The sequence below is a fragment of the Chiroxiphia lanceolata genome, chromosome 6 (assembly GCF_009829145.1).
Source record: "Chiroxiphia lanceolata isolate bChiLan1 chromosome 6, bChiLan1.pri, whole genome shotgun sequence".
NCBI classification, from domain to species: domain Eukaryota; kingdom Metazoa; phylum Chordata; class Aves; order Passeriformes; family Pipridae; genus Chiroxiphia; species Chiroxiphia lanceolata.
In genome coordinates this window covers 927,203-947,440 of record NC_045642.1, presented here as the reverse complement: position 1 = coordinate 947,440, position 20,238 = coordinate 927,203, and the positions used below count along the sequence as shown (strand labels likewise).

Genomic DNA, 20,238 nt, shown 5'->3' with positions numbered 1-20,238 from the left:
AATGCTTACAGGCTCTTCTTAAAAGTTGCCATAACAGTCTTACCACACATCCAGAGGGAGCAATCCAGAGTCCAGCCCGTGCCACCATTCCCAGGGAGGCAGTTCCTGGGCTGTCTGGGGCTCAGGGAGGAGTCATGTGGCTTCTTTGCTTCCTTCCCGCTTTCCCCATTTTCTCCTGCAAAAGCAAAGGTTTCTTGGCTTTCCTTGCTCAAGGAGATGCAGCAAAGGCCATCTTTGCAATCTAATCCTGGAAACTACTCCAGGTTGTCATTTCAGGGGGTTCTCTCAGGTCCTGCACTAATCAGTCACCTTGGCCATTGGTTTTCTTGGCAGATTCTTGCAGTGACATCATGCAAGCAAACCAGGAGGAGCAAATTTAGCTGTTCCTGCAACCAATCCAAGCTGGCATTCTGACTGTAAAGGATACTGGCTTGGCCTTACCAGTACAGATCCCACATTAGAGGTAATACCTACAGGTTCTGCCCTCTTCCACTCTCCTGCAATTCCACTGGCCCACACCACAGGAACAACTGCAGCTGCCACTTCAGTCGGGACCTTGCTGCTGACAGGAGTTATTCCCTGCACAACAAGAGCTGCTGCTTGGACACATTTAGTCTCAGGAATTACAGTTTCAATATCCCCAGTTTTCAACTGCATTTCTGCCTCAACTTTGCTAGTCCATCTCTTCCTAGCACATGTTTGGGGGAGTTTGGCAAATAGAGAAACTGAGGAATTACCCAATGTTTTCCCAGTTTAACCCCTGTCACACCAATCACCTTAACAGTGCCAGTCCTTCATTTTCCCTGTGTTGTGTTAAGGACTGAGGAAGTTGGACCTGTGTCTGACCAGGACATGTGCAAACCAAATGCTGGGGACTGGAACACACACCTTGCACTCCTGCAGCTCTTACAGTCACATTCCAGAGAAAACAGCCAATTGGACCATCACTGCTCATTTCTTAATCCCAATCCCACCCTTCTTTGGCACTTGGAGCACCACTTTTATCACCCAATTACAGCCCATTAGAGAGCTCCATGTCTAGCAGGGACAGGTACCCCTAGGATACTGTCAGCAATGCCTGAATCCATTGCAGGGACCTTGCTTTGAGCTCCCCAGGGCCGGGCACCCCGAGGATCTCCCCGAATAATCCTTTCGGTGCGCGCTGGAGTCCTCGGGGTGCCCCAGCCTGGGGGGCACCAACAGCACTGTCCCTCCAGGGGCCCAATTTGATCCCAAACTGCAGGGGGATCTTGCCTGTGTCCCAGACTGGTCCGGGGATCTGAGGCCCTTCCCGAGAAAATCTCGGTGCCGGCGTGAAGGCCCAGAGATCCCTTGGAGCCACGGGAGAGCAGGCACGGAGTCCCTCCTGGGGGCCAATTCTGCTGCTTGAAATCAGCTCTTCAGAGAAGCCTCTAAGACTCAGCTGGTCAGTTTTAGAAGCCAGGCATTCCTACACACTCGAAGATATTTTAGGAGCTTACTGAGTGAAAAAACATAAAGTTTTTATCATGGACAACTGACCTCCAACAGACAGTTCCTTTCACCTTTCAGTACAATATTATTTTCATGGGATCATTTAATAGGAAGTGCCCAGGAGCCCCAGACTGTGCTTTCTAGAACAGAAAACAAACAGAAGGGAGGATCTTTGCACAAGTGTAACATGCTCCAGAACAGATGTGACTTTAGTTCTACTCTTTGAGTTCAAATATAGCAGACAAAAGCTCCAGCAGGGGAGCTGGCACATGACCCATGGTACCCTGAAAGTCCATCTCACAAGGGCTGTAGGAAAATCACAGCTGTACGAGTCCCTTGTGCCTGCAGATACCTGGGGATCCTCTCCATCCACCTCGTGCTCTCCCAGCAGGAGAAAGGGTGACCTCAGGGACACGGTGGCACTCGACATCCTGCTGAGAGAGTAAGGAAACCTTTAGCATAAAGCTTGGGAGAAATCCAAAGCTTCCTTTGCTGGGAGTTTTGTGAAGTTTGCAAGTAAGAGGGGGAAAATCTGCATTTCCTTTGGTGCAGGTGTCAACAGAGTCTGACAGAACTTTTGCCTTTTCAGACAACTGTGCCCTTTTTGGCTCCCTGGCAGCTCCAACGGCACCAGAACCCCCTTCCTGCACACCCACAGGTGTCACACACAGGCACCCACACACCTTTTCTCCAGCCCACACGGGGTCAACATTTCCTCACCCTGGACAGCCCAAGGGGAGTATTTTTGCTAGAGAGCACAGCAACCACCTTGTCCTTGCAAAAAGGGAACCGATTCTCCTGGACATTTCTCCAACAGCCGAGATCTTTGGAAGCTGCTCTCATGGCACCAAACCTGCTCGGGGTCTCTCCCAGCTGTTGGCTCTCCGTGGAGTTAACAGGCACACACTCCATTCCATCCTCCCCCAGCCAAACCCAGTTCTCACCGGCAGGACGGGCCCTGCCCTTACCTGTCCAAGCTCCCGGGCTCGGCACAGCCGTGGGTACAGAGCAGCTTCCCAAGGCAGCTCCCGCCCGGCAGGAAGCACAACTCGCCACACTCCACCAGCCGCGGGGCACTGACCTGAGCTGAGCCCCAGCGAGGGCACAACTGCACAGAAAAGGAGCAAAAAGCATTAATGCAGCACCAAGAAACTGAGAGCAGTCTTTGCCTCCTAACCCTGCACGGGGAAAGGCTTTGGGATTCCGAGGCAAACCCTGAGACACCCAGAGAGCATCAGCCCCGCAGCCCTGCCACGGCTCCCCCCGGGGGCACCCGGCAGATAACGGGCTCACCCGGCACCCGCCACCCGGCACCCGCCGCCCAGCACAACGCGCCCCTAAACGCCCCCAGCTGCCCCGGTCCACAAACCCAGCGGCCAAGGCGCTCTCCCCTCCGCAGCCCGGGCAGCAGCGGGGCCGCACCCTCAGCCCTCACACACAACCGCCCGCACCTGCCCCGCCGGCCCTTATGTATCGCGGGCCGGCAGCGCTGCCCAATCAGCACTCGAGCGCCTCCGCCCAATCCCAGCCCGCCTGGCCCTGCGGCCCCGCCCCGCCCGCTCAGCCCGGCCCCGCCCCTCGGCGCGGCCCCGCCCCCCGTCCCCTCAGCGCGGCTCCCGCCGCCGCCGCAGCCCCGGCAGCGCTGCTGGGGCCGGGGAAGGGCGGGTGGGAGCTCCGCGGGCACGGCCCGGCCGGGAGCTCTCCCGGGACAAGGGGAGCGGGGCCTGCGGGGACAGCGGCGTTCTTGGGGGCGGGCAGGGCGGGGCCGGGCGAACCGGGGGGCCGGGGCCGTCGCGATCCCGCGGCGCTTCGCTCTGGGCTCTGGGGCTGTTTCGGGCTGGTTTTGGGTGCGGGTGTTGGGGCCCTGCGCACACCCTCCCCTGGTCACAGCCCCGCCCCAGCTCGCTGCGCTCCCCGCACCCCTCGCTCAGCTCCGCGGGGATTTGTGCCTCCTCTGAAGGTGACAAATGTCTGCAAAGCGAGTCGAGAAGCCGCTCCCAGTCTTCCTCTTCCAGCCTTTTCTGCCCAGCACCGCAGTGGTCGAAAAGGAAATCAGAAGAACAGGAAAAAAAACCCCCAAAACCGCACAGTGCCAACCCCCAGCTCCTCCCGCTAAGCCCAGGGACTCCCCCTGGAACAATCTTGGATGTTCCTTTGGCATCCAAGGACTGGCACAGCTCAAACCGATGCCATTAAATTCTCCATCTCCCAAATCCAGGTTCTCCTTTGCTGCGGAGTTTTTGTCTGTCCCACAGTCCAGAGGGACGGGACCTCTGGCAGCTGCACTGCCCGAGAGCTGCTGTAGGACTGCTGGGGAATGCACCACTGGAAGCTGTGGGAAAGCACCCGGAGGGATGGAGGGAGCACGATGCTCCTCTCCTCGCTCCATCCCCAGCACAGCCCTCGGGATACTCGGCCCCACAGCTGGCGGAGGGCCCTGGGGGTGCTTCTCTCCATCCCCATGGATCCTGCTGCCCATCCAGAGCCAGAACCACCTCTGGAGGGGGGATGAAATGCCAGGCACGTATGCTCGGCTGGAAGGCAACACGTCCCCAGCAGCACCCAAATTCCTGCAGCTCCATGTTTGCTGCTGCCCAGCTCAGCTGATCCCCCTCTTCAGCATCCCTGGACGTTGTCCAGCAGCACCTGCCCAAGGGGATGCGCCATAAAAATGCCCCTTCTCCAGGTAAAACTGCCCCCTCTCCTGAAACTTCTCCTTTGGGAAGGCAGCAACACAGGGAACGGCAAACATCACCTTTGGGATGTGCCTGAGGAGGATTTCCCGACTTCCCTTGAGAAACCCACACAGAAAACAGCCCAAAAACTTGTGTAATTATGCACACTCAAACCAAATGAATACTCAAACCAGGCTCAGGCCAAGGGCAAAAGGCAGCTTCAGCATCCCACGGAGGAACAGGAGAGCAGCTCAGGATGTATAGAAATGTCCCAAACACATCCCAGAATTACAGAGTTAGAGACAGGGATCAGCTTCAGCCCCTCATCATTTAGTTTTCCATTTATAAATACCAATTTTTATTGTTTTAAGCAAATACAGTTAATTGCACACATGCCTGGTTGGCAGGGGAAGAGTCCAGCACCAACATTTTAGAGTTTAATTTGGAGAGGGGGAAAAAAAAAAAGCTAAAAATTGCCAAATCTATAAACCAGGAAGTTTTTACACTTGAGTTTGCTGTATGTTTCCCTTCCAATGTTATTTTCAGGAAGTAACAAAACCATCACACGTGAGGGACTAAAAAGGTGATTTAAGGAATGTTTTACTCTCACACTTTCTCACTCTACCCCTCACAACCACCACAGCATGGAACAGATGCTCAAAAATCAGTATTCAGTAGCTGCCATTGGAATTTTAAAGGGGCATCGAGGAAGCCTTGATAAATATTTGGGTAATTTCTCAAGACGGGTTTTCCTTCTCCATCTGTGTCAGTGTCCAGCACAATTCCCTGTTCCTGCTTGGTCACCAGGAGCTGCCAGAGGAAATGTCAGTCGTCGGCTTCACCTCCTCGGCGTCGCCTCATTAGTCCAGAGGTTAATTAATTGGAAGATAATAAATCTGCTAAGTGGTAGGAGAGGATCACAGCGAAGCCTCAGCTCTGCCCCAGGATATTCCTGCTCCTGGAATCCGATCCCTGATCAGTAACTATCCTCCAAACTCAGTTATTCCAGCTAAACCACAGCAGCACAATTTGGAGGGACACAAGTTTTCGGCCTCGTGGGAGTGAGGGGAGGAACTTCTCTGGGAAGAAATCCTCAAGTTTAAAATCTTATTCCTCACTTCTCTGACTAACAAACCTCTTAAAATCCAGCCTGGATGGTGCAGGAAAGCTCCTTGGTCCCGCTTGGAAATTGCTCTCCCCTAAATACCTACAGAAGGCATTATCAGTTATTTCAACTGATTCAATGAATCATTAAGGAAAAGAGGAAACAATTAATCTGGAAAAAATTTTGGCTGAAGTTTTCCTCAGGAATGAGCTGGGAGATCAGCAGCAAGGCTGTCTGACAGGCAGAGTGTGTGATATAAAATATATATGTGCATACATAAATATATATATTAATATCACAAAGTATATATCTCACATATATCTACCATATATATACATATGACCACAAATATTTCTCTGTCACAAACTCTACCTATAAACTCCCCCACGCACACCTGCTTTCAGGAATGTGACATTTTTAGGGATCCTCAAATCAAACACATGCAGTGCTGTACGAGGGAAAACAAACCACGATTTTATCCCATTAAATCCAAGGTGTTCTCCTGGATGTGCTGCTGGGTGTGTTTTCCTGTAAGCTCTTTTGTCTTATCCACGAAGTGCACTCGGAATTGTCAGGATCATGAAACCCCTTTGGCATTTTACTGTCTCTGCAGTACCCACTGGGATGAGTTTTTCCAGAATTATTCCTTCCAGTCCAAGCGCATCTCCTCGAGATCCCTCTCGCTTTCTGCATCCTGGAAATGCAAGAAGGGAACAGATAAATGCACAGCTCAATTGAAACAAGTAAAAAAAGACAATTTCCCTTCTTTCTACAACCCTAAAACAGTTCTTAAGCGTATCAGAGAATCAAAGAATCCTGGAATGGTTTGGGTGGGAAGGGACCTAAAGCCCACATCCAGTCCCACCCCCTGCCATGGGCAGGGACACCTTCCACTAGCCCAGGTTGCTCCAAGCCCCATCCAACCTGGCCTTGGACACTTCCAGGGATGGGGCAGCCACAGCTTCTCTGGGCAACCTGTGCCAGGGCCTCCCCACCCTCACAGGGAGGAATTCCTTCCCAATATCCCATCTAACCCTGCCCTCTGCCAGCTTGAAGCCATTCCCCCACGTCCTGCCACTCCAGACCATTGTCCAAAATCCCTCTCCATCTTTCCCGCAGGCTCTCTTCAGGCACTGGAAGGCCACCACTGGGTCACCCTGAAACTTCTCCAGGCTGAACAATCCCAACTCTCCCAGCCTTTCCTCCCAGCAGAGCTGCTCCATCCCCGTGACCATCTTGGTGTCTCTCCTCTGGATTCGCTCCAACAAGTCCACGTCCTTCCTGTGCTGGATCCCAGAGCTGGATGAAGCGATCCAGGTGGGATCTCAGTGGAGCAGAGGGGCAGGATCCATTTCCTCTCTGTAACCAATTTCTCCCTGCTCATCCCAGAGCCCCTGCTGATCCTGTTACCTCTTTTGTGCTCCCTGGCAGCTCGGAGGCGAGGCTCGTCCAGAGTGCAGCAGCAGTGCTGTTCCCCAGGTCCCTGTAGCACTGGGAAGGGAAAAGAACAACAGGAAAAGGGTTAAACAGGGAAAAACAGGCAGCAAACACAACTGGGCCACTGCTAAGAAGACCTGTTTCTGCCTCTTAACCATTAGCACTGACATTCCCTGCAGTCTCCTCCATTCCTTAGAATCACACCAGATGGAATATTAAATATATTTAACTTCCCTTATGGTTTTGCTTGTTTGTTTTGTGGGCAAGGAGATTGGGTTTTGGTTGGAGATCTTAAGGTGCTCCCGTGGTTTTCATCATTTCCAAAGCTCTGTTTTGATTTCCACCTACTATTCCCTCACTCCAGTTTCACCACAAAACCTCTCTACTGAGAGGGAGCACACCGTTCTCCAGGCTGTTAAAAATGAGGCTCAGCTGCAAGCACTGTAATAATAAATCACATTTACAGGAGTCTCAGACTGTCAGACCAGATGCAAACTAGATGGGAGTCCCAGACATCCTCAAAGGCTTTGAAATCGCTGAATATCAGTAAAAATGTCTGTAGAACACAATGAATTTTTATTGTGAAGCTTGACCCATCAGAGCAGCATCTCCTTCCAAACAATTAGATCCTAAATGCCCCCTTTAAAATGTTGTGATGAAGGATGTGACCCAAAGTGACAGAGCCCGAGATTAGGGGAAAAAAATACCCTAAACCAAGTGGTCCTATTCACCTCTAAGGTAATCTGTACACTTGCAGAGTGTTTCTGGAGCTCAGTCACACCTGCCAGGCACCATGAGCCCAATAAAAACCCATCACCCCAGGTAGATCCCACACAAGGAACCCCAAATTTTAATAGCAACGCTGAAAGTCTGTTCAGGTTAAGACTTCCATGGATTTATTGCTGCAACTCAAAAGAAATATTGTGATCTTATAAAATCTGGCTCCTGCATGGAGTATTTTCCACCTGCTCAGCACTTTACAGCCAAAGATGATTTTTAATATAAACATTTCTTACCCTGGGATCTAAAGAAGCAAGAAGTGGGTGGTTACCTTCGCAATGTAAACTCTTCCTGCTTTGGAAAATCCTGGGCTCAGCTCCTCGACCTGCAGGAAGAGAGGGAAGGTGTGACAGGGACGAGCAGACATCAGGATATGCAAGGACACAGTTCATTCTTACATCAGGCTTATTGCAGCTCTTAAAGGAAAAAAACAGAGGGAGAAGGAGAAAGGGAGGAAGGGAGGACTCCTAATAAATAAAGCACTGTGCCCCTGAAACCTTCAAGCAGTTGTTTTGAAACGTTTGAAATGGAGAAGTCAGCCAGGCTTTTAATAAAATAATACCAGGGAAATTAAAATGACAGGATGGATCTCCGCGAGTGTTCCCAGGGATGAGCTCGGACAGGTCTGGGACTCTAGAAGCACAGCCCAGATGTGATTAGTACTGAGCAATTAATCACTGTACAGCTTTTACAAGGAACACTTTGGGTCATAATTCTGACGTCCTCAACATCCCAGTCTTTTCTCTGGCTATTCTGGAACGCAGGCTCCACAATTTTGCCTTTCACCAGCTTTCCTTCCACAGGTTCCAGGAGATGGAGAAGCATCACGGAGCACTGGGGGAGGGCTGAGGTTAAGCAGGACACAAGCACCCCCTCTCCATGCCTGTGACCCGTGGAGGTCAGTGATCCACCCCCTTTCCTGGCAGATTCCCTCACCCGTAGGAAGTTCTGGAGCGCGTCCTGCACCGTGGCCGTCGGAGGAGCCTCGAACAGTGCTGACACCGTCTTCTTCTCCAGCCATCCCAGGTGGGCAACCTGCAGAGACAGGAAGGGCAACCTGTCCCACCCACTGGAGAGCCAGCCAGGACCTGCCCAGCCTCTTGGAGCTGCTCGTGCTCCTGGGAGGAGGCCAAAGACCTCGGCAGATTCTGGACGAGTATCCAGGTCCTCACACCTGGTTTGCATCCACCTCTCTCTCATTCAGACATGGAATTCAGTTCCAAGGAGGAATTAGACAGCACTAAGCAGTAACAAAAGCATGTTACCTGGTAACACCACCTGCCCATGAGATAGTAGAGCTGGGGGTCCTCTGGCTTCAGCTCAATGGCTTTGTCAATGTGTTCCTGTGGGAAACCAGCACCAACACACGTCACACCTTCGTTAAAAGCAAGTGAACATCCACGAGAGCAGGTGGAGAAAGAGGGAAGGAAGGAATCCACAATTTAAGTGTTGTGATCAGTAGAATTACAGCTACAGATCCCCAGTTTTCTCAGAGTGGCTTCAGTGAGCACAGAAAAGCAGCACTTCACCAGGCTCAGGGACAGGGATTATTGCACACACACAAAAAGCGAGCTGCCCTTCAGTTTATTCCACCTCCAGAGCTCTGCCATAACCACCTTACTGGTCATGCCATGAGCTGATGGGACAATAACTACCTGTGGCCTGTTCCAGGTACATTCCCTTCCCCTGAAACATCCCCAAGGGAAATAAAGGAATGTGAGGCAAATTAAATCCTCTTGGAGTATTAGCTTTGCCCTTCTGGAAGGGTGCAGGTTGCTCACAGGCAGAGAGACAAGCTGGTGCTGTACCTTGTCACCACACGATAATTTCAGGTTCCAAGCTCTCTTTGTCTCATCATTTACACAAATTTTATTTGAAAGACTTCTTTTTTTCCCCTGAGATTATGGTGTGTAAAACTGCAGAGCCAGCCCAGTCACTCTCGAAAGACATTGCTGGAATCACCTTCCTCAGCCCAAAACACCCACTCATGGCACCTCTGAGACCTACTACTGCCCTAAACAAGACCTGGAGCCAATTTTCCCAACTTCCTACCACAGAAATAAGTGTTGTTTGATACTTACACAAACCTGGGATGTCCTTTCCACTCACCTTGAAAACACACCCGGCCTGGATGCGCTTGGGAATGCTCTCGCGTTCCGACAGCTGCCCACAAAGGATGGCAAACCTGCACAGGGAGACACCTGCATGAGCCAGCCAGGATTAAATCCACATTTCATCCACATTTACCTGCTGTCCATGTCTTCAGAAGGAAGACACACAAGTGTTCAAAGCCAGGTTGGACAGGGCTTGGAGCAACCTGGGATAGTGGAAGGTGTCCCTACCCACGGAAGGAGGTGGGACTGGATGAGCTTTAGGGGCCCTTCCAACCCAAACCATCCCAGGATTCTCTGAAGTGCATTAAAGCTCCACACCTTGCTGGGGAACACAAGGAATACTGGAAACCTGTAAAAACTGCAATAGAAATTCCGTGCCTAAGAGGGGTTTAGCTTGAAGGACGAGGCAAATCAGCAGGAGGGGTCTGACGTGACACACAAACTCGCTGCATTGATGGCTAAAAACCAGGAGCAGCACACTTCCACAGCTGGAATTTCTTCCCTAAGCAAGGAAAGTGTGACAAGACAGAGCAGTGAAAAGTGAAGCTATTGCAGCAAGAGCCAGACTACGAGCAGTTCTAATTCACTACAGGGAGCAGCGATCTCTGCATGCAGCAGCCCAGCTGCAGCACACAGGGCTCTACTTCCAGGGAAATATTGGGAAAACCTACCTATATCCTGCAGCTGGGAAAGAGAAGAACACGTTTTCAGTGCTGAAAGTGCAAAGCCACCCAGTTTTGTCCAGTAGGACATTGTGAGTTGTGAGCCTGAGAAGCAGGGTCCTGGCAAAGTTAGTTATTGCATGAGCCATGAAATTCAAGGAAGGTTTAACTCCCTGTGGATTTGCACCCTCCCCACACCAGTGGTTCAAGCCCTCCCTCCCTGAATCACTTCCCAAGAAACAATCACTCTCAGAGCTCTCAAGGGCACTGCTGTGGGACAGCACATACAGACTGAAGTTTGGTGTCTCTCATCCCACTCGGGAGAGAGCTCTGGGAATGGAGGACACTTCCATCCCTTCTCTGAGTTTGGCTCAAAAAATATTAGGTGGAACAGATGGACAAATGAATAACATCTCTAGTTCTTTCAAAAAATAAAGCTGAAAAGAAGAAAGATGCAAGTAAAGCTCCCTTTTACTACACCCATATTCCAGTGCTGCTGGATACTCTGCCATTGCTATCCCAAGGCATCCCTAGGGACAGTTAAACACTGCACACGTGCAGGAATCTGTCAGAAGACTTTTAAATCTCCAACTACACTTTCTCCAGTGTTATGAAACCCCAGGAACTCCCTCACACCTCACTGCTCCTGCCTGAGCTCCATTTCCAACGTCTAAGTTACAGCACAAAGTCGCATCTCCTGAATATTTACAATTTTGCCTTAAATCCCATTCCTTTACTTTGTTAATTTTCTTGTGGGAAAGCTCTGGTTCAGTTCTAAAATTCTTCTTTTTCATGGTAATGGCAAAGATTACCAGATCAATGTGTTACTGGATAAAAATCCTTTCCCCTAGTTAGAAAAGCCCCACTCTGATGGAATAAGTGTTTTTAGGATCTTCTCCAGTTTGTTTCCCAACAAAACATCAGCCTGGACCAAACATCCCCAACCACGACACAACTGGGGTTGAGAAATACAAGCCAATAAAAGGCTTATTTTCTACAATCACAAGATCAAACATTCCTAGACAATAAATCCCCACAGTTGCCTCATGTCAAGAAATATAAATTCCAGTTTTTTTTTTTTTTAACAGCCTAGTGGAATGTTGGTGAAAAAGCCATAAAAGCAGCAGTAAACTGTAAATTTCAGTTGTGAAATAAGCTAAAAAATGTATATGGGACGAGATGCCTGAACTGGTTTTTCACTGTATTCCCAGGAAAGATGATTCTTCCCAAACAGCTTTGCTGGTCCCAGGTCCACTGGAGGTTTTCACACCCACAACTCTGCATTCCTGGGATTTTAGGCTCTGATTTCTGCTGTTCTCTCCTCTGCTTGTTTAGCTTGGCACAGTGGAGCTATTTATTCCAGCTCATTCTGTGGAATGCCTCGGGATGAGAGTCACCAGAGACACTATGGAGGTGCAGGAGGGATGAGCAGCAGGACCAGGAGACCTGAAAAATCATGATTTAGGGGATTTTCATTCCCTGTGACCTCTGCAGCACTGCTCAGATCCATGTCTCAGCAGCCATCCAAAGCTTCCATTAGGATATCACTCAATTAATTATTAACCAGACTCCTCATTAAGCTGCTGACAGTGGGAAAGCTGCAGTTCCCACAGGAATCTCAGCTCAGGATTTCCCCCTTTATTAGAAAATAAACCCTGTGGAAACAGATACCCCCAAGCTGAGAGAGCCTGTTCTTCCAGCTTAAATCTCCAGGCTCAGGACTTCCAGGAAGTTCACTGGGATGCTGCACTCTGGCTGACTTCCCTGGAAGCAGGACTCTTGCCCATGGAATACAGTCTCCAGCACCTTCCCTCCGTGGTTAGGATGCTCTGCCAACCCAAACACAGCTCTTCCAACCATTTCAAAGACAGTTCTTCCAATATTTTATGAGCATTCCCAGCTTTTCACCTTCCTGTGCACACAGCAGATGTACGTCAGCCCCTCCGCTTGAGGGAAGGAGACACGGAATTAGCAGGCAGGTATTCACACTGCAACAGCCAAACATTAAAATAATCACTCACTTGGGAATTAGTACCCTGGGAGAGACAGCAGAATTCCCAACCTGAAATTAATGACCAGCTGATCACAAGGAGGTTGGGGGGGGGGGAAAAAGCTTTGGCTTTTCCAAGGGGAGACAAGATGGAAGGAAAAAGTGAGGAAGGCAGATGTGCTCCTTTCCTTCCTGCCCACAAACATCCACATGGGAGAGCTCCTGTGTTCTGGATGTTCAAGTTACTTCCTGAATTAACCTCCCAGGGCACACAGGTCAGGGGGATGCCACCAGGCAGCTCTAATCCCATGCTATTTTTCTTCCTCTGCATTCTGAAATATCTCCTAACTATTCCTACGGCTGCTGCTCCATATTGTCAGTAAATTCCCTGTTTAATCTGCCAATGGAGCAGAAAACACTCGGCTCACAAATCCAGAATCTGGCTCAAAATTGGCCAGGTCTGGGCAGTGACCCACCAAGAGTTAAATCCCGAAGCACTGCCAGTTGTTAAATCAGAGCTGTCTCCCGGGCACATCCAGAATGCCGTGACTTTTCAAAAATCCAGGATCTGCCCACGGACAGCCAGATGTACCCACGGAACTGAGAAGGGCTGGTGATCAAGTGTGCAAGATGTTCCACCAAACTGACAGACTCTCTAGAAGAAAGGGCACATTTTGGAGGCTCATCCAACCCAATCCCACTTCTCCATAACACACAGGAATAATAATAAGCCAAAGCTTATTATTCCTTCTGCAACAGTCAGCACTGCATTTCCAGTGTAAAATATTCCACTCAAACTAAAACCAACACCCACACAGTTTTCCCCAGATTTCTCTGAAATCCCTCTGGTTGCACTTCCAATATTTCTTTTAGCAACAGGAATGGGTGGCAAGGCAAACCTAGAGCTCGCTCTCCTTTCCTGATCCCTAAAGATGCTACTGGACTGGAAACTCTAAAAGGCCACAGTTGTTTCTCACTTCATTTGTAAGATGTCACATATTCGTGTCCAAGCAGCAAAGCACAGAGATTTGTACAATCATATTTCTATCATATTTCTTCGTATTTTGTATCTCTTCCACCCCTAAAAGCAAGAACAGACTTGGGAACTTGCTCTGTCCTACTCGTGGGCTGGAATCAGTTAAGGGAGAAATCAGTTTAGCTGGACATAAATTCTACCTGCTCAGAGATCTTTTTACAATTACAGCAGAGACTGATTTTGATGGCTGAATCCCACGTAAGAACCAGGTCCTTGTAAGTCAGGAGTGCAGGGGCTTTAGATCACTCGCCCCAATATCCCTCAGCCCTGGATGCACAAATAAATCCACTCCAAAGGTACTGAGTGCATTTAATACCCAACACAGCTCCCACACTTCTGTTCCTCCTCACTGATTCCCCAGCAGGAATCCTTCCCTTTCCCAAAGTTATTTCCTTTGCTTGTTGCTTTAAAATGTCAGCAATTACTGCAACAACCATGAGGCACCGAGGGGGAAAAGCTTTCCTTGCAACGATCCCTGAGTGAAAAGTACCTTCTCTCTTCCTCAGCCAATAAAGCTGGGAATGATTTGGGCAGAAGGAATTAACAAGCACAAAAGGCAAAAAAAAAAAAAAAAAAGGACCAAAAACCAGCACGATTTCAACTGAAGGAATCCTGATAAAATAGAGGCAACTGGTAAAATAGAAAGTCAGCAGGAAATAATGCACACACAGAGAGAGAAAAAATACAGGCCAGACCTGCACAACGAGGCTTCACACAGCCTGTGTGGAGAGGCAGGAAAAAAACTGGGAATATTTCTACTAAAATGGCCATTTGGGATGTAGTGGGAAAGAGAAGGATGATGTTTGGGATGCTGTATATGGAAGTAAGAATTCAAGGGACCATCCCATCAGCATCACACAAATCCATCCTGCTCCCACAGATTGTGTCCTGCACTGGATTCCCCCCACTTCTGTCTGGAAAAATATATGGAAGAGGGAGAATAATATGGGAAAGACAACGTGGGTAGTGAGAGATAATCAGTTATTCCCTATGAGAAGAGATAATAACGGATTAAGGTTTTCACAACAGGAATCAGGCACTGGAGAGAGAAATATGACAGAATAAAACTGTAATTTAAAGCAAGTGTGAACAATGTTCTCCATAAACCAAGAGCTGGGGCACCAAATCCACCCCCAAAAAGCTTTAAAGACTCTACTGGTTTTTTTCTCCTCCTCAGGATAAATTCAATTAGCATAAAAAAAGGCTGCAATTAAACCAGCTTGTGACCACCTCAGAGCTGGGAAGAGAGTAATTTCCTGTTCTATTCATGGCAGTAAATAATAATTTCGGTGCTGATAAAGGGAATTACATATTCATTCCCAAGAAATCCCACGCCTCCCACAGGCTGCTCTGCTGTTTCCTTTCTCCAGCTGCTCTGAAGAACTAAAAGCAAGATGTAGCTGTGCAGGAGCCTTATCCCTGTCTGGGAAAAGGGTCTGAGAGGCCCAGGACTGTCCCAAAATCTGAATTACAAAGCAAAACTACCAATATGGAACCCTGGAGTAGAACCTTGCTTTGTAAAATATCAACTTTAAGATCTACCCTGGCAACTAAAATCCATTTTTTCAAAGTGTTAAGCCAGCAGAGCCCAATACCATACTCTGCTGGAGATTTTCCTGCCCCAAAATTCATCCTTCCTATCAAAGCTTTAATTGAAAACAGCAATTCATTACTAACAACTGAAATACAGTCTTTTTAAGATAATAAAGGCACTTTTTCAGATGCCAGTAGTCCAAAACAACCCTCCAAATAAATCTGCTCATTAGAAGAGCGCAGACCTTGTTTGGTAAAGATACTCAGCATCTTGTTTTCCCAATAACTTCCATTAAAAAAGTAATTTCCCTTTTATTCTAATTTATGTGCTGTCAGTCCTTCACAGTAACTGCTGACAAACACTGTTCATGGAGGAATTCCCCAGAAAAGCACATTATCTTACCTCCACAAATATCTGAACCACTCCACAAACTCTCTTTGGGAGTCATTTTAAATAAGGAGAGCAATCCTTTCAATTTTATCCATGAGTTGGAAGCAGAGCCTTTAGGGAGTGAGCTCCTTCCCTGTCACCTCCCTCCTTACTGAAATCTGGGTATAAATGTTGGTCACAACACCCTGCTTGGCTAAACTGCAGATCATTTTCTCTTCTGTCGTGAAAAAAAAAAACCCATAAATTATCTTTGTTTAAATTAAAAGCAGAGCCACACGCTGCTGTCTCTCTTAATTTCCAAGCTTTTTGGATGGAAAATACCCTCAGTGTAGGACACTGCAAGCAAGAGCAAATAAGTGTTTGGGATTTTGTTGGGTTGGGTTTTTTTTTAATTATTACTTTTTTAACTGCAGCTCAGCTCCCAACAACCTCCAAGTTCTTTTCCTACACTTTTCATAAGCAAGAAGTGGAAAAAAAAATCACATACCACTGGTGGCACTCAGCACTTTGATCCCATTTCTGTAAGGCAAGTTCCAGCTCTTTCTTCCCTGGAAAAAAAAAGGTAGCCAGAGGTAAGAAATTCAGCTGCTTTCTCTCCTGACTTCTTTCTTTGAGGCTGCTAGAGTACAATAACAGATATACAGATATATATATAGGTATAAAAATATTTGTTAATTTTATACCACATGTGGTTTGAAAATGCCCTGTAAATAATTTCATCCTTTTGCAGACTCAAAAAGCTGCAAACTAAGCATTTACTGCAGACTAAGAGGACCACAGAAAACTTAAAATTCCAAGTTTAAATGGCTACACTGATTTCCAGAAAAGAATAAGTCTATTAGCTATAGTATTCATTGATTCAGTTACGCATGTAACAAACAGGGCAGAAGTTATTTAGATGAGTACCTTTTGTTGCACATCTCAACCTTAATAAAGATGATTTCTGTTCTACTGTGACTCACCAAAAACCTTGTGAACACATCTGAGGTGGTAAAGAACGAGGGAACGAAATTGAAGTGACTCTTCTAAGCAAACAGCTGTCTAAAAATACATTTCTTTTTTTTTTTTTTTTGTATCTGCATGTGCTGGCAACACAAAAAAATCAAACGTGTTGCAGCCAAGGCTTTTAATTTTTTTTCTGTTGTTTATTTTTGTTTAATTTTTACTTTTGTTTATTTTTATTTATTTTATATTTTATTTATAATAATATAGTTATATTTATAATATTATATATTATTATATATATAATATATTTATATTTATAATATTATATGTGATAATATGTCTATATTTATAATATTATATATTATTATAATAATATATTTATAATAATATTTTTATAATTAATTTTAATATCAGAGAGGATATGGATGACAGGTTAGAGAAACAAGCTTCTATGGCTTTCAGTAGGCCTTAGCCTACTTACACTCTTTCAGCGAGCATAAATTTTAAATTTATAAATAAAAAAACCCCATAAATTATATTTCTAGATTTATATAAAAGCCTCTGCTTGTATTTTGAGCATAAAACACTCCAGCACTGCTGCCCACTCACCTAAAAAAAAGCAGATTACAAGGCAGAACAATAAATGCCTCAAGTGTCAGCCTTCCTTTGCCTGGGCACAGAATTCCTTACCCTCGGAGGCGTAGGATTGCTTCTCCTCCTCGTCCTCCGTGAGCTCCCACATGTCGCTGTGAGCCCGGCCCAGGCGCCACAGGAATTCCCTCTGCTCCCCGTACTGCAGGAAAACGGGAATGTTACGGATCCAGGCCCGTCTGCCACGGGCAAAGGGAATTACAAACTGACATGTTAGAAGTTAGGGGGTTTTGGGGTTTTTTTAAACGTTTTTTTAAGCCTTAAAATGCCCCAACTGTGGAAGAACCGAAGCAGAACCACAGCAGAGAGAACTGAGGGGAGGCAAATTTATAACGAAGTGTGGGCACAGGACAGGGCAGGGATTCCACCTCAAATCCTGTGTCCAGCTCGTGGCATGAAGGATATCAAGGGGCTGGAGTGAGTCCAGAAAAGGAAACAGAGCTGGGGAAGGGGCTGGAGCAGCAGGAGGGGCTGAGGGAGCTGGGGGGGATCAGCCTGGAGCAAAGGAGGCTCAGGGGGGACCTTCTGGCTCTGCAACCCCCTGACAGGAGGGGGGAGCCGGGGGGGGTCGGGCTCTGCTCCCAGGGAACAAGGGACAGGAGGAGAGGGAACAGCCTCAAGTTGTGCCAGGGGAGATTCAGGTTGGACATCAGCAAGGATTTCTTCATGGAAAGGGTGGTCAAACATTGGAAGGGGCTGCCCAGGGAGGTGGTGGAGTCCCCACCCCTGGAGGTGTCCAAGGAAGGACTGGACGTGGCACTGAGTGCTCTGGGCTGGGGGACAAGGTGGGGATCAGCCAAGGGTTGGAGCCTCAGCAAAGAAATTCCTCCTGATGTCCAACCCGACCCTCCCCCAGCACAGGGACACCACAAGGCACCTTTACCGCCAGCTTGTTGTTGAGGAGCAGCTGGAACCCCTCTCTCCTGTCCTGCTCGTCCCCAGCGTGCAGGCGGTCGGCCTGCTGCAGGAGCTGCCCCAGCCCCTCCTCCAGAGAGGAATCCAGGGCCAGAGGGGCTTCATCCTCGGTGACCAGGTCCAGGGAATCCCGGCGCACCGTCCTCACTGTGTCACAGCTCACTTCATCCTCCCCTTCCTCGCTCTCCCTCTCCGACTCCCGGTCATAGTCGGACTCGGCGTTGGCCGTGGTGTAACTTTGGGAGGAAAAAAAAAGCGACACAAAATCAGTTTTGGGAGCTATTCCTAACAGAGGAAGAGGAGCATCTCAGCTTATCCTGCACGACACAAGTGTCTCAACCTTGGATTTCTTGGAACAGTCACTATTTCTCACTTAATATATCAAAAAAATCCGAAGGAAAGCACAGAATGCTGAAGGATGAAGGTCCCTCAGAACTTAAGTCACAAGTGGGTTTTGAGCAACATGGTCTAGTGAACAGTGTCCCTGCCCATGGCAGGGGGGTGGAACTGGATGAGCTTTAAGGTCCCTTCCCACCCAAACCATTCCAGGATTTTAAGTGTCCCCACCTCACTTGCACACCCTGCCAGCTCCTCTTAGCTCTTCTAACTGCAGTGTAACAGAATTAAACAGCTGAAAGCAGAGCCAGGACTATTCAGTTAAATATATGGATTACAAAGGAGAACTTCAACAATCCATCTGGAAAGTATAACCCGAGGGATTTAGCCTGCTCCAGGGAATTTTAGGCACAACAGCTCTCCTGGCAACACCTCATCCCTCCATCATCCTGGTCACCAAATGCCCCACAGCTCGTTCCCACTGCCAGGTGAAAAGGAGAAGAACAGCAGGAAAGCCACCAAGACTCTTTTCCAGCAGCAAGAAATCCAGCAAGGAGCAAGAGGATGAGCCACAAAGAGACACCACACGTGAAAAACCCAGGGAATGATTCACAGTTGAATTAGTCAAAAGAACCAGGACACGGTTTAGGGAGGGTTTTGGTGGTGCCACAAAACCATGGTTGGACTCTATGACCTTGGAGGTCTCTTCCAACCTCCTTGATTCTGTAAAGCTCAGATCCAAGCTTCTGAAAATGGCTAAAATTAAGCTCCCCCACCACCTAAGGTGGGAATTTAAAATTTAAACTGGCATCATACAGTGGCACCACTGCAGAGGGGGAGTCTGCTCACAAAGCCAATTTCTTTTAAAATAAGATTATTTGTCCCCCTCACACTGACCTGCAAGCTCTTAACTGCAGAACAGGCACAAATCAGGCAGTAATTTCAAAATTACTGCACTCTAATATGTGGATTTTGTTGATTTAGGTGAACAACAAGACGACTACACCAGTTCTGCCAGAATTAAATTCACTGCAGTCTGAGGGCACCGGGTACCTCCAGCACTGTGTCCTGGCTGGATTCCTCTTCCCAAGGAACAGCCCTGTGATCCTGCCTTTGTCTGGGGACACAGATATGTGCCCACAGCCTGTATCTGAAGGAGGCAGTGACAGCACTTCACCCACACCTTGATAACAAGACACATCTGGTTATCAAAGCTTCACTTTTCTGAGAACCATCCATAACTTTCAAGCATTTCCCTCTCTGGCAGAGGGTGAACCAACACCCTTGCTCAGCACAGCCTCCAAACCCTCGTCCAGAAATTTAAAACCCACCATTTCTGTACTGCAACATTTTAAGGCAGGGGATAAAGAGTCAGCAGAGGCAGGAAAGCAAGGATGCCATGCTGGAGATGGATAATGCAGCAACACAGGGGTAGGTGACACTGGCAGGTGACACTGGCTGAGCTCTGTTTCACATTAAAAGCTTCATTTCTTTACATTTCTTAAGATTAATTAATAAGATATTAATATTAAGGTGTTATTAGTTCTCTAGACTACCCCATTTTCAGTAGTTGGACACAAACTCCTGGAATTCCCAAACTTCCCCATCCTAACCCCCAACATTTTCCTGGTAGTTGCCAAGGTTTCAGTCCTTCAGCTCAAAAAAACCCCAAGTTTTCTCCCAGTTGCTGCAGTTCAAAAAGACAAGGAACAGGACAAGCTCAAAGCTTTGAGGGAGATTAAGGGATTTAGATGTTATCAGCCTCTTTTCCTGAATTTACAGTGATGGAACTGGAATACTTTAGGAGGACCTCTGGCTAAAGCACATCCTGAAGGAAAACAGAGTCTGGAACAAAAAAGCCCATGGAAAGGAGACGCAAAGAAGCCCAAAAGCCAAAGCCACACTGGGAAATTAAACAGCCCAAAACCTCTGAGAACTCGCTGATTTTTGGGAATTGTGTATGGAACAGGAGAAGCTGCTCATGTCCATGTGGTTCACAAAATAAAGCTGAAATGGGAGTTCTTTGTTCTGAATTCCATAAAAATAATTCAACTGTCAGCAAGGAACATCCAGATGAAATTTATCTCATTCCTCCTCCCAGTGGTTGCTCCAAAGCTTCAATTGTTTTTTCCAAAATTTACATTTCCTATCCTAATTTTAACCCTGAAAATGTTACTTTTCTATTACATTTACAT

General features: G+C 47.7%; 1 protein-coding gene across 5 annotated transcripts in view; it reads right to left on the bottom strand.

Annotated features, from left to right (window-relative positions):
- Positions 1-4,477: 4,477 nt before the first annotated feature.
- RMDN3 (regulator of microtubule dynamics 3) overlaps positions 4,478-20,238 on the bottom strand; it is a 24,853-nt gene continuing 9,092 nt past the window's right edge. For 3 of the 5 annotated variants that reach the window (XM_032690923.1, XM_032690926.1, XM_032690927.1), the window contains 9 exons: positions 17,670-17,943; positions 16,832-16,934; positions 15,684-15,744; positions 9,580-9,655; positions 8,736-8,813; positions 8,407-8,505; positions 7,742-7,795; positions 6,664-6,744; positions 4,478-5,947 (listed from right to left, as the gene is read on the bottom strand). In XM_032690923.1, the coding sequence (XP_032546814.1) occupies positions 5,894-5,947; positions 6,664-6,744; positions 7,742-7,795; positions 8,407-8,505; positions 8,736-8,813; positions 9,580-9,655; positions 15,684-15,744; positions 16,832-16,934; positions 17,670-17,943 (880 nt within the window). In that variant the 3' untranslated portion in view covers positions 4,478-5,893. The remainder of the gene's footprint in view (positions 5,948-6,663; positions 6,745-7,741; positions 7,796-8,406; positions 8,506-8,735; positions 8,814-9,579; positions 9,656-15,683; positions 15,745-16,831; positions 16,935-17,669; positions 17,944-20,238) is intronic. The other 2 variants (XM_032690925.1, XM_032690924.1) reach the window with 2 other exon arrangements.